Genomic DNA, 24,212 nt, shown 5'->3' on the forward strand with positions numbered 1-24,212 from the left:
CCTGACAGTAAGTACATACCATATGAAAATACCTACTATGGAATCGAAAGTAACCGAGTAATGCTGACATTGAGAATTTTCCTCCCAGCTCAGTGTAGTGAGTGTACCCCTCTAACCTTCCTGATTGGGTACCCCTCTAACCTTCCTGACTGGGTACCCCTCTAACCTTCCTGATTGGTTACCCCTCTAACCTTCCTGATTGGGTACCCCGCTAACCTTCCTGATTGGTTAACCCGCTAACCTTCCTGACTGGTACCCCTCTAACCTTCCTGACTGGTACCCCTCTAACCTTCCTGATTGGGTACCCCGCTAACCTTCCTGACTGGTACCCCTCTAACCTTCCTGACTGGGTACCCCTCTAACCTGCCTGACTGGTACCTCTCTAACCCCCTCTCTGGTCTCATCCCTCAGGTGGAGAGCTGGTGCACCTGCCCCCGTACCTACGCATGGACTTCCTGTTAAACCGTGGCTCTGTGTTGGGAGGCCGGGGGTCCAACGGTGGTAACGGAGGAGGGGAGGCAGGGGCGTTGGGCCAGGCGTGTCTGGAGCCCCAGAAGAGCCGCACCCTGAAACGGCCCCCGCTCCTGGAGCCCACACCCATGGAGGTGCCCACGTCCAGGGAGGTGCAGCAGTGGCAGCCAGGGACTGCCTCCACCCTGCCCCAGCGTGAGCCCACTGGCCGTGAGGCCACCGGAGACCTGGCCCAGGCACAGGCCGCCAAGCTCAGTAGCTCACAGGAGTCCCTGCTAGATTCCAGAGGACACTTAAAACAGAGCAACAACCCCTACGCAAAGTCCTACACACTGGTATAACACAAGGAGTTACACACTCCAGGACTTGGACTGTATACTGTACTGCAGCTCTACACAGAGAGCTGGCACGGAACTATGATGATGATGGACACTTTTCAACAACAACTGAAGTTGTATATTTCTGGCTCCAAGTATTCCTTTCTTTTGTTCTTTCTCCCTTCTTTCCTCTTCTGGCTGTCTCATTTCTCTGTTTTATTTTCTATTTTGAGTATTATTTTATTCTAAACACCATATGAAATTGCCAAAATAATGTATTTAAATTTGACAGAGAAAAATACTATTGAATTTATATCAAGGACAATTACAGTCATTATTATTATATATAAAAATATAGAAATGTCTAAAAACAGGAAGAAGAAGAGGAGGACTCTGCAAGGGGATATTGCTTTCTTCATTTATTTATTTTGTATGTCGCAGTGTGATCAAATCGATGATTAAGTATCTGTCCGTTTTTCAACAACGAGAGGAGCCAAGGAAAATAACTCCATTAAAGCTGAACCTGTCTGTCCATGCCGTCTACTCAATCTACTCAGATAGATTGTTACTACGTTCTTCAATCTTTCCAATGACTGCATGGGGACTGATCTATGACAATTATAGGAATGGCTGGAAAATCCAAAAGAGAATCTTGTCACACTATGAAAATTATACAATGTGAATATATATAAAAGAGATCACTTTTATTTGTGGATATTACAGGGAAAATGATTTGGTTAATAAAGTCCTTAGTCATGTTTGCACACGCGGGTTTGATTGGAGATACTACTGTTTCTTCTCTCTGTTCCTCCATCTCTACCCTCTCAGCCACCACAGAGCCCAGCACACAGATCGCTTAATCAAATCATCAAACCTAATTGTATTTGTCACATGCACCGATTACAACAGGTGTAGTAGACCTTACCGTGAAACACATACTTACAGCCCTTAACCAACAGGTGTAGTAGACCTTACCGTGAAACACATACTTACAGCCCTTAACCAACAGCTGTAGTAGACCTTACCGTGAAACACATACTTACAGCCCTTAACCAACGGGTGTAGTAGACCTTACCGTGAAACACATACTTACAGCCCTTAACCAACAGGTGTAGTAGACCTTACCGTGAAACACATACTTACAGCCCTTAACCAACAGGTGTAGTAGACCTTACCGTGAAACACATACTTACAGCCCTTAACCAACAGATGTAGTAGACCTTACCGTGAAACACATACTTACATCCCTTAACCAACAGGTGTAGTAGACCTTACCGTGAAACACATGCTTACAGCCCTTAACCAACAGGTGTAGTAGACCTTACCGTGAAACACATACTTACGAGCCCTTAACCAACAATACAGTGTAAAAGAAAAGACTGCCCCGATTACTAAATAAACGAAAGGAAAAATAGTAATACAATAGAATAACAATACCCAGGCTATATACAAGAGGTACCGATACCGAGTCAATGTGCAAGGGTACATGTTAGTTGAGGTAACTGCAATAATTGGTCTTGGTGTATACATGGTAAATTATTCTGAACAGGTCACCTGGATTTGATGTCTCACATTATAATAGCAAGTAGAGGGCAGGCAGGGTATAGACATCACTGCTCCCTATCAGACCTCAGGGGTATCTGAGTCCAGTGACCCCTTCACCTTTAGTGCAGAGGGCTCTCTGCTTAAATAAGAATGATTTATTTACAGTAGTGACAACTTATTGGGTTGTGGAGAAATCCAATACATTCATCACCTGAAAGCCCAAATCAAATGTTAACACTGTAGTGAAGGGTATTGACAAGACCTTATACTTATTTCAGTGAGATGACAAACTAATGAAAGATGAGACTTCCTGTGTCTTAGTCTATATTTCGAGTCCTTTCGCACTGGTTGTACCTGTGTTTCGCTCTTTTGATATGACTTTGAATGGCTCTCACTGGGTTGGCCTGGAGTTGTCACCACCAACAGAGTGCACTGTGTAGTCACTCAACACAGCACCTCTTTGACAATAAATGAGGAGGAATTGGTTTTGCTTTAGAGAGGGCTGTACAGTACTTAAACACATCGTGACATTCTTATGGGAAGCTTCAAGGTCAGCACAGGAACACGCTGTAGTCTATCCAGCCATTTGGAGCGTCGCTAGACTCTAGCGCACAGAACCCAATAAATTATTCATCCCCACAACGACATTGGGTCCCAGATCAGGTTTACATTGTCACACGCTGATCCCTATAACAGAATATGGGGCACCACCAGCACACGCACACACGCACACACACACACACACACACACACACACACACACACACACACACACACACACACACACACACACACACACACACACAGAGCACTATGCCACTGCAGGGAGTGGTAGTGACATCTTAATGAACGTACTACATCTCTGGAAAGTTAGAAACAATACGGAGGTGAGGCTATTGGGTTTGTCTACTGTCCAAATGGGTCTGCATGTAGACACAGCATCTATAATGCAGCACTGGAGATCTGATGAGCTACTCTACTGAGCCTGAGGAGTCACATCACAGCTATGGGGCTTACGTAATGACAGAAGTAGGCACTTGTTGTGTTTTGAAAAATATTGGAGCCTTTTGTTGTGCTTCACACATCTACAGTACATGTTGACCTATTCCTAATTGACTTGATATCACATATATACTGTACATACTAACATGATGTAACTTTTCCTGTCTTTACATGGAAAGTGTGGTTATAACTCATTTATTCTACACATCGTCACTGTCTGATGAAAACCTTGAAACAAATTGTTGGTCAATATAAATGTTTTCTTTTCATTTATTGAAAGCAGCAACTCCCCTCAACATACTCTGAATATTTCATGACTCTAGTACCAAAAAAATGTGTTCAAAATAGCTTCGGATGTTTGATAATTATACATTCGTTAAATGGAAATGATGGAGAAAAAAAATCATTTTACTAAAAGGTTTTGGTTTAGGGTAATGGGGTTTTCATAAGACAGCAACAATATTTAACATTTTCATCATTTAGCAGACACTCTTATCCAGAGCCACTTACAGTAGTGAATGTATACATTTTCCGTATTGGTGCCCCATGGGAATCAAACCCACAACCCTGTCGTTGCACGCACCATGCTCTACCAACTGAGCCACACAGGACAATATGAGCAATATATATATATATATATATATATATATATATGTCAGTGATAAGTAGGTACCATGTACAGTATTGAATGTAATGTGCTGATTTCACTCTCATACATGAAGTATTTGTTCCTCTGACCGGAGGCCATTATTCCACCTCCCAATGCGCACACCGTAGAGAAGCTCTAAACCTAATCACATTTTAGATACAGACACGACGACCTTCCCCTGGGGAAACAAGACGTGAATGCCTCAATGTCAATCAGGAGAGATTCACAACTTTTTGTTAAGTCATAGCCTGCATCCAAATGTGAAAATGGTGTTACTTACAGTATGAGCTGATGAGCTCATTCAGTGTTGTTGGGGTTCGGAAATGATAAGACAGTTTTGTAGCACAGTGTACAAGGACCGTACAGCCTCACAGGAAGTGAATGTACAGTAGAAGAGGGGTTTCATGGCTTTTCCCACTCTATCTGAGATGGGCTGGAATTCTAAAGTTGTGTGTGTGTGTGTGAGCTGATTCGGCTAGAGGTCAGAGACAATGCCCTGAGGATGGTTCTATTGGTTAGGGAGGCTCTGAGGGGATTGTGCTGCAGTATCAGTTTAGGCAGGTTTGGAATAGACCACCACTCACCCGTAAGCCTCATAATGAGGTGCCAGAAGAACAGGCATCAGATGGGGGCAATTTGGAGCTCATGAAATACTGGGCATCTCCCTGGAGGTAACCCTGTGCTACTTTCATCTGTCAGCCCTTGTCCTCCTCACAAGACCAGTCTTCCCCCATGATCCTTCTGTCTCCTTCTCTCTTCTCTCTCTATGGATCCTGAAGCTGTCTTGTCCTTGTCCTCCTCACAAGACCAGTCTTCCCCCCATGATCCTTCTTACACTGTCTCCTTCTCTCTTCTCTATCTATGGATCCTGAAGCTGTCTTGTCCTTGTCCTAACTGAAGCTGTCTTGTCCTTGTCCTAACTGAAGCTGTCTTGTCCTTGTCCTAACTGAAGCTGTCTTGTCCTAACTGAAGCTGTCTTGTCCTTGTCCTAACTGAAGCTGTCTTGTCCTTGTCCTAACTGAAGCTGTCTTGTCCTTGTCCTAACTGAAGCTGTCTTGTCCTAACTGAAGCTGTCTTGTCCTAACTGAAGCTGTCTTGTCCTTGTCCTAACTGAAGCTGTCTTGTCCTAACTGAAGCTGTCTTGTCCTTGTCCTAACTGAAGCTTTCTTGTCCTTGTCCTAACTGAAGCTGTCTTGTCCTAACTGAAGCTGTCTTGTCCTTGTCCTAACTGAAGCTGTCTTGTCCTAACTGAAGCTGTCTTGTCCTAGCTGAAGGGTCTGAGCCGCGCTGCTGGATGCTTCTGACAAGAAATGGTCTCTCATGAGCTTCCTCTATTCCTCTATCATCAGACTGGACTAGGTGGGAGACTTGGTTGGGTTGGCGTCCTCCTGGCGAGGGGGTGGATTTATCACCTTATGCCACATAACTGTATTCATCTTCTCATCCCTTCTTGCCCCCATCCCAACTTCCTCTGAAGTAGGCCTAGAAACCAAATGAACCATGGTGGTGGTCTGAGATTTACACACCACCCTCCAGGGCATGTGAAAAGTTTATTAACTGCTCTCTTACATCAGCCAGACAGAATTCTCCCATCTGATCGGCTAGAGGAATATGCAGCTCCTAGATTTTGAGATATTGATTGGTCTAGGATAGACAGGTCCTGACGGACAGGCGGCTTTCTCGATTCCTCTTAATTAGTTCCTTTTAATTACTATCCATACAGTATGGAGGCTACACAGTCCATGAGGGACTGCAAATTAAACATATATGTGGTCATGTGTAGTGGTGGTAGGGGATGTCAATAGGACCCTTCACAACCTACCTCATACCTTATAGTACCTCATGTTCACCTCATTATAATTATAGTATAGCACCTCATCATCAGTATCTTATAGTATCATTATAGTATCTTATAGTACAGCATAAGTCTCTTATAGTACCACATAAGTATCTCTGTTAGTACCTCATAATCACATGTAAGATGTTATTTTGTACTGCGAGTAGTGGCTCTATTCTACAAGATTTATCCATGTTATTTGTGGTTCCTATTCACAGATAGCTGAAAGTGGGTGCATGTAGATTAAAGGCATGTTGTGGGTCACGTCAGTACTTCTCTGTATATAGGACATCCTAGTGACTATTATACAGTCCTTGTCAACCAAAGTCAATGAGTGTCTGGGGTAAAACATGTAAGTAGGCCAGTCTGCCTGGAGTTGGTCAAACAATTTTAGGTTGCCTGCCTGCTGCTGATCACCCCAGGGATGATGATTCTACACGAACATTAAGGAAGCTTAACACTCTCTGACCTCTACGGCAGTACTTCCAAACACTTTCTATGCTCTTGGGGATTTCACCCAATTTTCCTTAACTCTGAAATATACTGAACAAAAATATAAATGCAACATGCAACAATTTCAACCATTTAAAGAAATCAGTAAATGTAAATAAATACATTAGGCCCTAATCTATGGATTTCACATAACTGGGCAGGGGCACAGCCATGGGTGAACCATGGGAAACAGGCCCACCCACTGGGGAGCCAGGTCCAGCCAATCAGAATGATTTTTTCTCCACAAAAGGGCTTTATTACAGACAGAAATACTCCTCTGTGTCATCAGCAGTCAGGGTGGCTGGTCTTAGACGATCCCGCACCTGAAGAAGCCGAATGTGGAGGTCCTGGGCTGGCGTGGTTACGCGTGGACTGTGGTTGTGAGGCCGGTTGGACACACTGCCAAATTCTCTCAAACGACGTTGGAGGTGACTTGTGGTAAAGAAATTAACATTAAATTCTCTAGCAACAAGCTTTGTTAGAAATTCCTGAAGTCAGCATGCATATTGCACATTCCTTCAAAACTTGAGACATCTGTAGCATTGTGTTGTGTGACAAAACTGCACATTTTAGTGGCCTTTTATTGTCCTCAGCACAAGGTGCACCTGTGTAATGACCATGCTGTTTAATCAGCTTCTTGATATGCCACACCTGTCAAGTGGATGGATTATCTTAGCAAAGGAGAAATGCTTAATAACAGGGATGTAAACAAATTTGTGCACAAAAATAAATAAGCTTTTTGGACATTGGAACATTTCTGGGATCTTTTATTCCAGCTCATGAAACACAAACACATTACATGTTGCGTTAATATTTTTGTTCAGTATATATGTAGCATTTTGACAATGAAAAGGAGGGCATTCATTACAATTTTGTGTGTTTTATGTGGTAAAATGGCCCCTTTACTTGAGCGAGGCCATAGACGTTAGAATCATTAGAGATGATCAGATTGCTGTTGAATGTTTAATATGAGCATTATGTTACAGTATCAACACACATCATGTTCACATTATGACTAAATCCAGTTGTTACCATAAGGATGAACAACAAAGATGTTGTTATATATAGTAGATGTTCAACCTTGAGACAGTCAGGCCTGCTGCGAGAGTTGTCCTTTTTCTCTATTTGCTAACCCCCTACGGAGAATATTGAGGCAATTTGGAGAGATACATACATACCTGAAATATGCGTAGGTGATTTTTCCCCATTGTAATGACCGCAATACATTATTTTTTCACACAACAGGGAAATCCATGGTGTAGAAATCAGTATAGTGTCTATATCTTCTATAACTTCTAATCTTTAAGATACAGTTCTTATTCCTAATTGGAAATACACATCAATGCATGCAGCAATTCCAAAAGGAAAGGAGAAGCAAAACTGTAAAATCAATCAAAAAAAGTCAGGATGAACACACCTGAGAACTATGTCGATAACGGGATGGTGGCACCTGTGAATAGTTGTGACCCATTATTGGTTAGAAATACTCAGTAGTTCAGGGGGTGGCCCAGAATTACTGAGGCTACTGGAACAACCTGGCTGCTCCAATCATTTCTAGGTTATTGTTCAAGGTGGTGAAAGACAGAGAAGAAAAGAGAGTTACAGTAACCCTGTATGGAAACACAGAGGGTTGAATGAGGTGGTGTTATAATGGGGATCACTGGCATTTCAGAAACACTGAGACATACAGTAGTTTATGAATGTTTGACCTTGAAGTTAATTTATACATTTTTAATGAATAGGTCCATTTTCATGAGGTTTAATCAAATTAATTTACAAGTTCACTGGTTAAGTAATTTGCCCACAGTGGCATTAGTATTCTATTATTCCAATAGTGTTCTGTTTAAACAGCCTGTTTGGAGAACTTTCATCCTGCTCTAATTGCAAAGTTGATAATATACAGCATCATTCTCCGCATAGATAGTTATACCTGTGGTGTGAAGGTAACTCAATGTGTTTGTACTTCATACCTGGTAGAAGACAAAGGCACTGTTTGTTCAGTGAAATGTGTACCTTCATCACAGAGGAATTCCCTGGCCACAGGTCACAGGTCACCCCAATCAGTTTCACCCACCCCAATGGGCACATAAAAGACCTAACGACCTGCATCTTACATCATGGATGACCAGGTTTCCTTCATTGGTCCCAGAGACAAGATGAGTCTATTCAAATCACCACTGAACACCTGGCTCAAGGTTTAATTGGAGATAAGGGGCGGTTATACTGTATGCCCTCCATTACCCCTAACGCCCCAATTAAATATTTTCATGTGCAATGACAGTGGTTTTAGAAGAGCAAGGGGAGCATTGACGTTGTGATAGTCCATCTTTAGTTCCAACTTAATGGAGCTCTCTGACAGGCCAGATTGAAAACTGAATCCTGGCTGATTCCATGACGGCCCCTAACCCTAACCCTAGCTCCATGTCCACATCCTGGTTCATCCGTAACCCTAGCCCCAACCCTAACCCTAACCCTAGCTCCATGTCCACATCCTGGTTCATCCGTAACCCTAGCCCCAACCCTAACCCTAACCCTAGCTCCATGTCCACATCCTGGTTCATCCGTAACCCTAGCCCCAACCCTAACCCTAACCCTAGCTCCATGTCCACATCCTGGTTCATCCGTAACCCTAGCCCCAACCCTAACCCTAACCCTAGCTCCATGTCCACATCCTGGTTCATCCGTAACCCTAGGCCCAACCCTAACATTAACCCTAGCTCCATGTCCACATCCTGGTTCATCCGTAACCCTAGCCCCAACCCTAACCCTAACCCTAACCCTAACCCTAGCTCCATGTCCACATCCTGGTTCATCCGTAACCCTAGCTCCATGTCCACATCCTGGTTCATCCGTAACCCTAGCCCCAACCCTAACCCTAACCCTAGCTCCATGTCCACATCCTGGTTCATCCGTAACTCTAGCCCCAACCCTAACCCTAACATCGTCCAGTGACCTCTACCCCTTTCGGTGTACACAAATCTGAGAGGACTGGATGTGGTCCTGTCTATGAGGATCAGTGAAGGTAAACTTAATTCGATTAGTAGCGCTGAAGTTCAAACAGAGTCCATATATGGAATTTTCCCCTTAGTATAACATGGAGCTATATCTTGAGCGATGAACCACGCAACACAATCAAAAACATATTTTCACAAATGTAATTTTCTAGTGAATTCAATACATATAACTGAAACTATTATTATACTGTAGTAGCTGGAAATATAACATATAATAAATGAAATCTACAGTAGGCTATAGCTACAATCTGGCTCCTTTTTCTGTGCTGTCTAAACCTGTACAGTTTCTCAACAGAGGAAACGCCTAAGCACTAACAGGCAAATCAAGAGATGCTGGAAGTGCGTGGATCACTGCTGTCTGGACATTGTAACATAAGCTCTCAGTATAGAAGAATACGCTTGACAGGAACTCAGGAAGTCATCTCCACATTATTTGCTTTTATTTTCTTGAAATATATATAGAAGAAGTGGGTCGGTGCAGTGATGCGAGGCACAATCACTGAACTGTCAGTTCCCATGACAATATGGATGAATATTATTATGAGTAAACTTCTACTGTGAAATGAATTTGTGTATATGTCCAGTCTAGAATAGAATGAATGGTAGTGGACATATATTGTACTGTTGCTTTAAAATGGAAGTACAGTACAAGAGGAAATATGTTTGATACAGTACACTCATACATGAGTGATATTATCCTCTATGGATATTATCCTCTATGGAGGATATATTGTATTTCACCGCCATGACAACCATAGGCATATAATCTATGACAAGAACGTATGACAAGACAAGAACATGCTCTTGAAGGTTTTCTTTCAAAAAGAGTAGACATATCATCACTGTATTCAGATGGGCTCTCTCTCTGTTAAAATATTGGGTGTATCATGTGTGAAAGTATCCCGCTAACACATCATACCGTACATGTCTGTGTGTAACACCTCAAGTCCATTATACTCTATGCTTCTCAAAACAGGCGTTGTTTTTCCCTCAAAATTGTGGAACGAGATTAAGCTTCTTCATCTGAGAGATGCTGCTGATTTTAGGGCCAATCCAACTATAATGTCTGGATTGTGAAGCCTGTGTCAGCCTACCAGCCCCATGGTTCTTCAATCTATCTCCAATTTATAGGTGAGAGGAGGGTGCCAGCTTGGGTCTCTCCAGGGAGGAGTCTGAGGCCCAGTCCTCATCCCAGACCTGTCAGTCTCCACTCTCTCCCTACACCATCATCCCACCAGGGAGGAGAGGATTGCTGTTCCAGATACTTGTCTCAAAAGCCTTGTCCATATTTTGATTGTGCACACATTTCTGGACAGGGTTAGAGGATTAAAAGACATAGTGATCTGATTGTGAACAGATGTTCCTGACCACCTCTGGAGGTAGTCAAGCGGCAGGTAGCCTCTAGGTTAGGGGGTTGGACCAGTAACCAAAAGGTCACTGGTTCGATTCCCTGAGCCGACAAGGCGAAGAATCTGTCGCTGTGCCCTTGAGCAAGGCAAAACCCAATTGCTCTAGGGGCGCTGGACAATGGTGACCTTGGCTGTGACCCAACTCCCTGCAGATGTCTCAGGGAGTTGGGATATGCAAGAAACTAATTTTCATTACACACTTGTAGAAGTGTGTAACAGGACAAATATAAGTACCTCTAAATTACTATGAATTATCTTACAAGTCTAAACAGATCTGGACAGCAAAGCCATTTATATCATAATTATCCCACTTATGGCATCAATATGTCTCTTAAAATAAATGAACACATATTTGCATACAGTGGGCAGAACATTAAATCTGTGTGGATGGACAAGACACACATTTTAATACCATGTGTAAACGCAAAGTGGGTAAATCAGAATGTGGACAAAGGACGCATGTTAGCACCAGGTATAAACAGGGCTAAAGTCAGAGGGGGGAAATATTACTGTCTGGGCTAAATTGGAACACACACAGACGCATGCGCACGCACACACACACACCTAGAGGACACTTTTTTACCCACGTCTCAGGAGAAGTATTAAACTCAGCAAGTGGCACTGTGCTGTAGGGGGAGCTCGAGTGAATGATGTATTTTCTCATGCGAGGAATGACCTTCACAAGAGCTCTGAAGGCCATTGTTCCTGTTACTTTTTATTGAAAAACTGCATTGACAGTGACTTTACTCTTACAGTAAATCACTGACAAACTGACATTTCCACTGCTTCAATATCTGGAAAGCATCTTGATGAGGGAAATGTCATACTGTACACTTGCATTGTGTGTGACTAAAATCTAGGGCCTTCCCTCTTTGCTGCCAATATGGCCCTAGATGTCTTTACATATCAAGGAAATGGGCCAAATAGCAGTTCAATCCTCCGGTTTACTTGGCTATCGAGTCAGTCACTAGGAAGGCTCAATGAGGTGCAGTTCAAAAGTCCCTACTGGCCTTGATAAAGTGCAATTGAGCTGTTCCCAGAGGCCTGCTAATCCCTATAATTATGCTGTAGTCTAAGAGGCTCAGACACCTCACTGGCCACCTCAGGGCATTTCATTATCCCAGAGAAAAATATCTGGTACAAATGATCTTAAAGGGGCAATGCCGTCAAAAACGTGATTTTCATGTGTTTTATATATATTTCCACACTATGAGGTTGGAATAATAAGGTAAAATTAGTGTAATAGCTGTTTGAAAAGACTGCCTCAAATTTCTGCTTGTTTTGCATGGGTGGGGTTTTGGACCACCTGGCGATATCTCCAGGCGGTATAAGTTTATCCACCTATAACAAAGAGAGTTTGCCCTCCTCTCTGCCAATAACAGCTAGGTTATTATTATCTTTTTTGTAAACATTTTTTTTTTTTTTTTTTACATATCCTTCCCATTAGGCTCGTCCAATTTGGCCCCCCACTCAGACCTTTCCCATATAGTCCTTGCAACATTTTTATTTTTGAAATGGCTTTTTGTTTAGTTTATTTTTGACCATTTTAATTGAAAACAATTATAGTAAGGTACTTAATTGTTAGCCAGAAAAAAAGGTACTTTGAGATACTACCACCATATATTTAAATTCCAATTCAGCTGTTTTTATCTCAAGTACCTTAGGGTTAGTACCTTACTATGATTTTTTAAAATGAAAATGGTCAAACAAAAACAAAATCTAAATAGCCACATAACATCAGAGATCCACTACCATATTTGACAGTAGGTATGGGGTGATTTTCTGATTATGAATCCTTATTTAGAAGCCAAACCCATCACTGGTGTGCGTGGCCAAAGAGCTCTGTTTTCATGTCATCTGACCATAGCACCGGTTCCAATCCAAGTGTCAATGCAGTTGAGCAAATTCCAGGCTTTTACATCTGTTGGATGACATGAAAATAGAGCTCTTTGGCCACGCCCAACGGTGGTGAGTTTGGCCTCGAAATAAGGATGCATAAGCAGAAAATAACCCCATACAGTACCAATTTACAATATGGCGCTGGATCTTTGATGTTATGGGGCTATTTTGCTTCCACTAGTCCTGGGGCCTTTGTTAAGGACAACGGCATCATGAACTTTACCCAGTACCAGGACATTTTTGCCAAAAAGCTGGTTGCCTCTGCCAGGAGGCTAAAACTTCGCTGCAAGTGGATCTTCTAGCAAAAAAATAATCCCAGGGACACAACAAAATCCACAAAGAAATGGTTAATTGGTCACAAAATCTAAATTCTGCATTGACCAGTCTCCGGACTTCAACCCCATTGAAAACCTGTGGTTTGAATTGAAGAGGGCAGTCCATAAGTGCAGATGAAGGATATCAAGGACCTGAAAAGATTCTGTATGGAGAAATATTCTAAGATCTCTCCCAATGTGTTCTCCAATCTCATCAAACATTTTAGAAAAAGGCTCAGTGCCGTTATCCTCTCAAGGTGAGGTATTGAAATCAGGGTTGTCAATCATTTTGACTCTTATCTTTTTAAGAATGATTTGTATTACTTGTCTCTTTCTCTGAGCAATTTTGTTAGTGTAAAATAATATAATTTCCCAATTTGTTTGAGCATACAATATACTGTAGCTCGGTACTTTGTTTTGCTCATCTTGATCAAGGGATCCAATAATTCTAGACCTGACTCACTGTATCTAACTTCTAAAACATTCAATAGCCAATAAAATCTTAATCCTAAAAACTCCTAGTTATGAATGAAGCGATTTGTAAGTAAGGAGAGCTCTAACAACCACGAGTCAGCAGGAGGACAGAATCTAAGGAGAATTGTTCATGGGGATGGTGACACTGCTGAAGAGGGGAGGGAATACAACGTAGGAGAGTGGTGCTCCTCATCCTCCTTCTATATTTAGAGTTCCACAGGGTTATGACCAAGTCCCCACATATGCACTTGTCCACACAGAATGTTTATTTAAATTCAATGTACATTGTTACACAGTAGATCATAACCAGAGGGTGCCATGAGGATAAGAAAAATGCATTTATATTATGTGGTGAAATCATCTTCTATTCTACATAGAGAGAACCTGATAAATACAGAAGGGATGATGGAGGTAAAAAGCTGAAATACAAAATACATTCTCTAACACATTACAAGCTACACACCATGAATGGACAAAATGGAGGGACAGAAAACCATTCTTCAGAACTTTGCCATTTATTGATACAGCAATCAAATAATAGGTTACGTATGGAGTTTCACAGACATGTCAGTGATCGACAGGCTTCTGCCTTGCTTTCTCCCCTCACACCACCTCTTGAGTTCGTACGGTATGAATATGTATACATGCAAACGCCACCACACCAAGCTACCCCTGCCAGGTCTCCACAGCTACAGGGAAACCCTGTGGCCACTATGACTTGTCGTCAGTCTTCTTCTTAGTCTGGAACTTCCGGAACTGCGATTGAATGGCAACGGCCGCCTTCTCAGTCTCCGGGGCGTCCATGTCGATGTCAAAGTCCTCCGCTGGGACTTCCTGGGACTTCTTGGATGCATCTAGAGGAAGAGGAAATGAGGCTTGTGACTCACTGGTCTCCACAGAGTACTCCACTACTACTCTGGGTTCCTCCGACTGGGAGGCCCTCAGAATATACATTACAATACATTATACAGGATATACACAATCACACTTCTCTCATGATAAGATATGTATATTTTTAATCTGTATGTATTTTAATATGACCAAGTAAACTGTTGATCTAAAGTAGGGTTTCCCAAACTCGGTCCTGGGGCCCCCCTGGGTGCACGTTTTTGGTTTTTGCCCTAGCACTACACAGCTGATTCAAATAACCAACTCATCATCAAGCTTTGATTATTTGAATCAGCTGTGTAGCGCTAGGGCAAAACGTGCACCCGGGGGGGGGCCCCAGAACCGAGTTTGGGAAACCCTGATCTAAAGCACAATAATGCATACCAAAAGAAAGGGTACGACAATTTTATTAATAGAACACAACATGAAGATTATAATTTCCCTGGTAGGTCTCAGGCCTTCATTAGGGATGGACATGCAATTCCAGGGGGTGAACAGGCAGTGGTTTCCATGCCTGAGGAGAAGGAACACATTGATCTTCTGCAGCTAATCCCCAGTTCGCTCTATAGACACACTCATCTCACACTCCTAACCAGTGGTGTGAGCCAATCATCTCGCAACAGGACATGTTCAAATAAATAAGTAGGGACTTTCTTTACCAAAGTATTGAACAGTTGACAAATTAAAAGTTAAAATGTTTATGCTATGTGTATCCTCTTTATGCTAAGTTCCAAAGCGAGCATTAGGAAATAGAATGAGCATTGAGAATATACCTTTGCAGTCTCTGTGAAAATGCTTAGATTATGTTTGGATAAAGAGGGAAAGATTTATAAATACAAGGTACTTGAACCAGAGAAGACTTTTACCAGATCTGTTGTTGATATAAACAATTATAATAGAAATGGGAAACCCCAATGATCATTATCCACTTCAAACTGTTTTAGAATACAGTTTCTCTATAAAGCAGAGATGGAGGAGGGCTATTCAATTCTTTGGATTATTGCATGGAACATTCTCCTATTGAATTGATCTGCTTCAGTGTGATCCACACAAAGAGAAAGGGAGAAAGATAGAGAAGGATAAGCAAACTCATGTATCGATTGTGCAGCTAGCCTACCGGTCTCCCTGGGCTGTGTTCGAGTACCTCTCTCTCCCTATTCTATTAATTCTGTATCGCTGAAGTTTTACAGATTGCACGCTAGAAATGTAAAGGTACATTTCCCGATTGAGCTGATATATGCAGTGTTTACTGTGAATACAGTCTCCACTAGGGAACATTGCCTTTAAATTTAAATCACGCTGTAAATACAAAATTTCCGCGATTCGGATTGAATAGAGCCCTAGACCTAATACGTTTTTTTTGTGTCTAACTTTTATTTCATAATATTCAGACTAATATCAATAAATATATTCAGTTATCATATTTTTTGTTCATATTTTCCCATATATTTTTCTACAAATTTTATAATAATACAATATAAATATATTACATTCAGGTAACTTGCATCTACCCATCTGGCACAGCAGACACTGACAGTACTCAATTACAGTAGCTATTGTGGGTCTCTCTACTCTGGAAAAAAAGTGGACATTAGACTGGTGGAAATCTGTTCTTTGGTCTGATGAGTCCAAATAGTATTATTATCTAGCTCGCTGGCTAGAGTAGGCCACTTTGTAGGCTCACTCAACTGAGCTGCTAGCTAGCTAACTTTACACACTGTTTGGCTTTGTGAATTAAATGTAATCCGATAGCTAACTTCCTATTAGCTAGCTATCTTGATGTAATCATCTCAAAAACGTCTCCAAATGCATTTATAGATAGCAGCCATGGAAGAGGGTGTGGGTCACCTAAATAATCCTCTTCCCTACCAGTTGCCCCTGGCTGCTGCTGTTCTAAGTGCTCCACTGGCCTGCTGTTTTCATCTGTACGCCTATTTGTCTCATCTGAAAGGTAGCAAGGTAGAGGTGCAACATGTCATTAGTTCGTTTTAAAGTTAATGTATATTGACACGACCAGGGCAACTCAACTGTAAAGAAAAATGTCAGTGTCCATAACAGAGCCACACAACTCCAAACATGACAGACTAAGATTACATCATATTTGAGGAGACATAATGTCACGCCCTGATCTGTTTCACCTGTCCTTGTGCTTGTCTCCACCCCCTCCAGGTGTCACCCATCTTCCCCCATTGTCCCCTGTGTATTCATACCTGTGTTTTCTGTCTGTCTGTTGCCAGTTTGTCTTGTTTGTTCAAGCCTACCAATGTTTTGTCTCAGCTCCTGTTTTTCCCTAGTCTCTCTTCTTCTCATCCTGATGGTTTTTGACCTTTGCCTTTCCTGACCCTGTACCCGCCTGCCTGACCACTGCCTGTCTCTGACCCTGGGCCTGCCTGCCGTCTTGTACCTTGGCCTCAGCTCTGGATTATCGACCCCTGCCTGCCTTGACCTGTCGTTTGCCTGCCCCTGTGGTTACAATAAACATTGTTACTTCACACAGTCTGCACTTGGGTCTTACCTTTATTCATGATACATAAGGCCAATTCCACCACTTTAACCAGTTACTAGGATGTTAGTATATAAGAATACAACATTTATTATAGAATTTACAGGCAATTCACTACGGAATCCTAGTCTCTCATGATTGAAGCCTGTGTATCTTTGGTGCTAACATTAGCAAAGAATAACAGTCAAATACAGCCTTAGCAACTGTCCAAGCAACCATCCAACAACACTGTAGACCTATTGAAACTTATGAAAAGTATGAAGTTCACTGCAAAAATATAGGTTATTTGGATAGGGAGCAATTGCAGCTAGAACTGCAAATTCGACAGTTATGGTGGGGGTGGTTTTGCCGAATGGAATCATGGGAGTTTAAGCCTTGAACAACTGTTTGTTGTTTGCTTTAAAGCAAATATCTGCAGCGATAGTAAAAATGTGATCAATACATGTTGATTTAATTCCTGTGCTGTTTGTAACTACCCTGGGAGGTTGACTGACATCCTGAACCAAGTTGTAGTCACTGGTTACAGTTTGAAGCTTTTTCTTGAGTGGGCAGCTTGATGAGAGCCAGTCAATATTTAAAATCAGCCAGAAAATATACTTCTCTGTTGATATCACATATATTATCAAGCATTTCACACATATTATACAGATACTGACTGTTAGCACTTGGTGATCTATAGCAGCTTCCCACAAGAATGGGCTTTAGGTCAGGCAGATGAACCTGTAGCCATATTACTTGAACAGTATTTAATATTAGATCGTCTAAGCTTTACAGGAATGTGGTTCTTTATATAGACCGCAACACGGCCCCCGTTGGCATTTCTGTCTTTTCGGTAAATGTTATAACCATGTATTGCTACCACTGTATCGTCAAAGGTATTGTCTAAGTGAGTTTCACTTAGATTACGTAGCCTATATGGAATAACAGACATGAGCCAACCATGCTACCTGTAGAATGGATTAGGTTATAAAACCTCTATGATAATTCCATTCCATTTCGTCACTTCTACCTCCTCAACATTGCCCATTTTAAACAGGGTTAAATATCTAGTTGTAGTAAAGTTCAGCTTCAGTCCACAGGGCTGCACTGTGTCACTGTCAGATATATGCTTCAGTCAGTAAAAAGTTCTCTCATCTCTTTGGTCTCAGCTAGCTAGCCAACCAGTAGCTACTGAAGTGGCTAGCCAGCCAAGCCAGCTACATAAACTCTGCCCTACCCGGTATCGACAACGAGATGTATTCATAAGCTTTGTGCTGCAAAGGACAGAGAGGTGTTTCCAACCACAACGCCTTCATTTTCACTTTCAGGATTCAAAGCTGATGGGCTAAATTTGATATCTTACTACAATGTAATTGTTTAAACTATAAGTGTCTACATTCAAAATGTTTATAAATAAAGAGTTGAGGTTCTTGCATGGTAGTTTTTTTGGGGATTCTTCATCAAGCTGAAATTTTTTTGGGGGTGGTCCCGAATGACAATGATGAATCATGTTCCCTGGGGTAGCTTTAGTCGTCTTTTCTCCATACAGGACAGATTATCTGTTATTAGTCTTGGCAGCACTTTCAGCAGCCATGTCCTTGCTCCTATGTGAATGTAATGCCTGGTGTCAGGGTGACACTCTGAATAGTCTTTAGAATACTTTTGCTGCAGGATTTTTTATTTTTTTTTACAGTGTATGTTTATGGCAGCTGGATGGTGGTTACAACTTATCAAAGACTATATGACATCATGCCACAGTGAATTGATTCACCCTGTGACAAAACGGAGCTGGATGGTGGTTACAACTTATCAAAGACTATATGACATCATGCCACAGTGAATTGATTCACCCTGTGACAAAACGGAGCTGGATGGATTTTTGCTATAAAACAAATAGTATTTTCCAAAGTCATAGGATCTGAAAAGGTCCATAAAAAAGAAAGGACAAAAACACGATTGTAGACTTCAGGGCAATGACCTCTGGTCCCATTATCTGGACGATATGTGATCAATGTACAGGCAATAAAATGCACATGTCATTATTACCTACTCATGTTACCTTCACAAAAGCCTCGCAACTAATACAATAGAATAACAATTTGACAGGTGTGTGTGTGGTCTTTCTACTCTCATACTCATAGGACCCTAACTTGGAAAGGAGAAGCCTCATCAAAGCGAACCAGTTGGCCATCTCTCACTCCTCTTTAGTGTGTGTGTGTGTGTGTGTGTGCGTGTGTGTGTGTGTGTGTGTGTGTGTGTGTGTGTGTGTGTGTGTGTGTGTGTGTGTGTGTGTGTGTGTGTGTGTGTGTGTGAAGGTCAGGTAAATACCACTGACCCTAGCTCCACCTCTGCATCTCCCCAGCCACCTTTTTTTTTACCAAAGCATGAGGTAGAATCAATAGGTTGGTGCCTCATTGACTGCTTGCCTTTTGTGGGTGTTTTTTTTAACAGTGGCTACTTTTTGTTTTACTTAAGGGATGAGGTATACAAAATAAACATGTCATGGTAACAAGTAAAATGAACTTCAATATGTACTTGTACTACAAATATAGTATTATGTTCTGGGAGCAGATCATTTTTTTACATCCATTATTTTATTGTTATGTTTTGGATCCTGCTGTGTGTAATAATGGGTTCATTTAGATATCAATTTGGACTTTCCTTAAATATTGGTGATATTTAACAGAACAAGGTGAATATATTCTGGGTATAATTGAGTGTAGTAGTGCTAATTATGAGAGCATAAGAAAATGGGTCATCAGGCCTCACATTGAGAGCTAGTCCATAGCTAAGTATAGTACATGATGACTTTGATCTCAAAGATGAGGGAGTTGGAGATTATGCTGTGCCTCATTTAAATAAAAATATTCATCTGCATAGTTCTCCATTTGGCGATACCTCACACATTATTATGAACTGTGATAAAAACTGTGAACTATAAACTCTGTGAACTACAGGATAGTATGTAATGTAATGTATTAATCCATATAAAAGGTTGAATGGAGTTGTTTCCTCACATCCGGTGGTGTAGAGGATAAATGCAGTACTGAAACTATAAGGAGCTCTTTTACACATGATATAACCATGCCATCTCTCCATCAGCACCCCCAGCTGTTTCTATGAGAGGGACAGTCTCTGTGGTGAGTAGGACTTCATACAGCGAGGGAACATATGGCCTCAATGTATGACAGCTGGGATTCAATCAACCACTCTGTCCAAACTCATATTACAGATTAACCTTAAATGTTTTAGGTAGATATTTGAATATTGTCATATGAATACTGTGGTTATGTGAACAAGCAATTTATGTGATTGAGTGATCATTGTCAGAATCTCAGAATAGGCTTCTGCAATATGTCTCTCTCTCAGGGCATGTTGCTATCATTAGTGTAGATGTGGTGACTTCACATCTCCAAACCCCTGGCTGATGTTCCTGTTTGGGGGGCCCTAAAGTGTGTCTTTCAGTTGGCTCTGTGTTGTCATGCACACACACTCATCATGGCATGTTAAGGGACAGTTTCAGTGGCACTTGTAGTAAGAACGGACATATACTCAAATCATGAACGTTTGGACTGGATCCATATTAGTTTTTGTAAGAGAGGGGGAATCTTTTTTTGGTTACCTTCTTTGTAAAAAATGATCTATGATTAATCTACTTTCTCCAGATACATGTTCTATTTCCCTCTGTATCGACAAAATCTAATTTAATGGGATCCTGCTGATAGTAATTCCATTCCATCTCTCTGTAGAGACGGTTATCATGCAAAGAGCCTTGGCTTTGACTACGATGTTTTTCAGAAATACAGAGTACAGAATGAATAGGGTGTGCCAATGAATATGAATAGATATCTCTGTCTGTTGTTGTTGTTGGTTTTGAAAGGCTTTCCTCTATTGGCTAGGTATGTAGAGTTGGGGAGAGAGTCAATTGTTGGACTCCCTCTTCTGCAGCCTAAGAGCTCTGTGTATGTATTGAGTGGGGCTCAGGATGCTGTGGAAGCATTTCCCCCTGCCTTCCAAGCATTCAATTAATTGTCAAGGTCAGACAACAAAGGCATTTCGGTCTTTTGTGTTGTTGTGTGCATGTGCATATGTGCCTGCGTATGTGTGTGTGTTTTAATTAAGTGAACAAAGTGAGCAGGCGTGAATCGTGAAGCACAATAACATTGGTTGCCTGTATACTGTACCAACTCAAATCAAATATAATTTTATTGGTCACATACACATGGTTAGCAGATGTTATTGCGAGTGTAGCGAAATGCTTGTGCTTCTAGTTCCGACAGTGCAGTAATATCTAACAAGTAATCTAACAATTTCCCAACAACTACCTAATACACACAAATCTAAAGGGGTGAATGAGAATACGTACATATAAATATATGGATGAGTGATGGCCGAGCGGCATAGGCAAGGTGCAATAAATGGTATAAAATACAGAATACTGGTACGGCAACTGCACCGCCCTCAACCGCAAGGCTCTCTAGAGGGTGGTGCTGTCTGCACAACACATCACCAGGGGCAAACTACCTGCCCTTCATGACACCTACACCACCCGATGTCACAGGAAGTTCAGTATGGTCAGGGCGTGAGTTGGGTGGGTTGTCTATGTTCCTTTTTCTATGATTTGGGATTTCTGTGTTTGGCCTGGTATGGTTCTCAATCAGAGGCAGCTGTATATCGTTGTCCCTGATTGAGAACCATACTTAGGTAGGCTGGTTTCACTTTTGAGTTGTGGGTGATTATTTTCCGTGTTTGTGCCACACGGGACTGTTTCGTTGGTTTCGTTCTTTCACTGTGTTATTTTGTATTTTGTAGTGTTCAGTTTTACATATTAAAATGGAAACTTACCACTCTGCAAATTGGTCCGATATCTCTTACTCCTCGTCAGAAGAAGACGAGCGTTACAGATACCTATTTAAGTGGAATTATTTAAAGCGGCATTGTTTAAAGTGACTAGTGATCCATTCATTAAAGTGGCCAGTGATTGGGTCTCAATGTAGGCAGCAGCGTCTCTGAGTTAGTGATTACTGTTTAGCAGTCTGAAGGCTTTGAGATAGAATATGTTTTTCAGTCTCTCGTTCCCAGCTTTTATGTACCTGTACTGACCTCGCCTTCTGGATGGTAGCGGGGTGAACAGGCAGTGGCTCGGGTGGTTGTTGTCCTTGATGATCTTTTTGGCCTTCCTGTGATGTAGGTGTCATGGTGTCATGAAGGGCAGGTAGTTTGCCCCCGGTGATGCGTTGTGCAGACTGCACCACCCTCTAGAGAGCCTTGCGGTTGAGGGCGGTGCAGTTGCCGTACCAGTCTGTGATACAGACGACAGGATGCTCTCGATTGTGCATCTGTAAAAGTTTGTTAGGGTTTTAGGTGACAAGCCGAATTTCTTCAGCCTCCTGAGATTGAAGAGGCGCTATTGCGCCTTCTTCACCACACTGCCTGTGTGGGTGGACCATTTCAGTTTGCCTGTGATGTGTACGCCGAGGAACTTAAAACTTACTACCTTCTCCACTGCTGTCCCTTCGATGTGGATAGGGGGGTGCTCCCTAGGGGGGATAGGGGGGTGCTCCCTATCAGAAGTTCACATACACTAAGTTGACTGTGCCTTTAAACAGCTTGGAAAATTCCAGAATATTATTATAGAAGCTTCTGATAGGCTAATTGCCTAATAGGCTAATCATTTGAGTCAATGGGAGGTGTACCTGTGGATGTATTTCAAGGCCTACCCTCAAACTCAGTGCCTCTTTGCTTGACATCATGGGAAAATGAAAATAAATCAGCCAAGACCTCCACAAGTCTGGTTCATCCTTGGGAGCAATTTCCAAATGCCTGAAGGTACCACGTTCATCTGTACAAACAATAGTACGCAAGTATAAACACCATGGGACCACGCAGCCATCATACCGCTCAGGAAGGAGACGCGTTCTGTCTCCTAGAGATGAAAGTACTTTGGTGCAAAAAGTGCAAATCAATCCCAGAACAACAGCAAAGGACCTTGTGAAGATGCTGGAGGAAACGGTTACAAAAGTATCTGTATCCACAGTAAAACGAGTCCTATAGCAACAGAACCTGAAAGGCCAGGTTTCAAAACCGCCATAAAAAAGCCAGACTGCGGTTTGCAACTGCACATGGGGACAAATATCATACTTTTTGGAGAAATGTCCTCTGGTCTGATGAAACAAAAATAGAACTGTTTGGCCATAATGACCGTCGTTATGTTTGGAGGTAAGAGGGGGAAGCTTGCAAGTCGAAGAACACCATCCCAACCGTGAAGCACGGGGGTGGCAGCATCATGTTGTGGAGGTGCTTTGCTGCTGGAGGGACTGGTGCACTTCACAAAATAGATGGCATCATGAGGGAGGGAAATGATGTGCATATATTGAAGCAACATCTCAAGACATCAGTTAAAGTTAAAGCTTGATCGCAAATGGGTCTTCCAAATGGACAATGACCCCAAGCATACTCCCAAAGTTGAGGCAAAATGGCTTAAGGACAACAAAGTCAACGTATTGGAGTGGCCATAACAGAGCCCTGACCTCAATACCATAGAAAATTTGTGGACAGATCTGAAAGTGTGTGCGAGCAAGGAGGCCTACAAACCTGACTCAGTTACACCAGCTCTGTCAGGAGGAATGGGCCAAAATTCACCCAATTTACTGTGGGAAGCTAGTGGAAGGCTACCCGAAATGCTTGCCCCAAGTTAAACAGTTTAAAGGCAATGCTACCAAATACTAATTGAGTGAATGTAAACTTCTGACCCACTGGAAATGTGATGAAAGAAATAAAAGCTGAAATAAATCACTACTTTTATTTCACATTCTTAAAATAAAGTGGCCTAAGACTAGGAATTTTTACTAGGATTAAATATCAGGAATTGTGAAAAACTGAGTTTAAATGTATTTGGCTAAGGTGTATGTAAACTTCTGACTTCAACTGTATATCTCTCTGGTTCAAACAGACAGTCATCAGAGCTTTGGGTTCACAAGAATTCTAAGGGTAATTTATTTTCTAGAGTCAGGACTTTAAAGTTGAATAGTGTTGCAGATATCCTGTGTTTTGTTAAAGATAGACTAGGATGAGGAATTGTCACGTTCTGACCTTAGTTCCTTTTTTATGTCTTTGTGTTAGGTTGGTCAGGGCGTGAGTTGGGGTGGGTAGTCTATGTTCTCTTTTCTATGTTATATTTCTATGTGTTTGGCCTAGTATGGTTCTCAATCAGAGGCAGGTGTCGTTCGTTGTCTCTGATTGAGAATCATACTTAGGTAGCCTGTTTTCCCCATTTTGGTTGCTGGTGTTGGCTTTCTGTTTTTGTGTCTGCACCAGACAGAACTGTTTCGGTTGTTCTCTGTGTTTTGTTAATCAGTGTTCAGTTCCATTGTTAAAAGTATGAACATGTACCACGCTGCAACTTGGTCCTCACCTTCT

At 41.9% G+C, this 24,212-nt stretch overlaps 2 protein-coding genes across 4 annotated transcripts in view; one reads left to right on the top strand and one right to left on the bottom strand.

Moving 5' to 3' along the window:
* Positions 1 to 1,552, top strand: part of LOC110507829 (cell adhesion molecule DSCAM-like) — a 130,101-nt gene extending 128,549 nt beyond the window's left edge. For all 3 annotated transcript variants that reach the window (XM_021588124.3, XM_021588125.3, XM_090223701.1), the window contains one exon: positions 412 to 1,552. In XM_021588124.3, coding sequence (XP_021443799.1) covers positions 412 to 812 — 401 coding nt within the window. In that variant the 3' untranslated portion in view covers positions 813 to 1,552. The remainder of the gene's footprint in view (positions 1 to 411) is intronic.
* Positions 1,553 to 13,666: 12,114 nt separating this feature from the next.
* Positions 13,667 to 24,212, bottom strand: part of pcp4b (Purkinje cell protein 4b) — a 45,455-nt gene continuing 34,909 nt past the window's right edge. Inside the window, exon 3 of the mRNA XM_021588126.3 lies at positions 13,667 to 14,277. Within this exon, the coding sequence (XP_021443801.1) occupies positions 14,135 to 14,277 (143 nt within the window). The 3' untranslated portion in view covers positions 13,667 to 14,134. The remainder of the gene's footprint in view (positions 14,278 to 24,212) is intronic.

This window comes from Oncorhynchus mykiss, chromosome 27 (genome assembly GCF_057628025.1).
Source record: "Oncorhynchus mykiss isolate SJ-2025 chromosome 27, ASM5762802v1, whole genome shotgun sequence".
Taxonomy (NCBI): domain Eukaryota; kingdom Metazoa; phylum Chordata; class Actinopteri; order Salmoniformes; family Salmonidae; genus Oncorhynchus; species Oncorhynchus mykiss.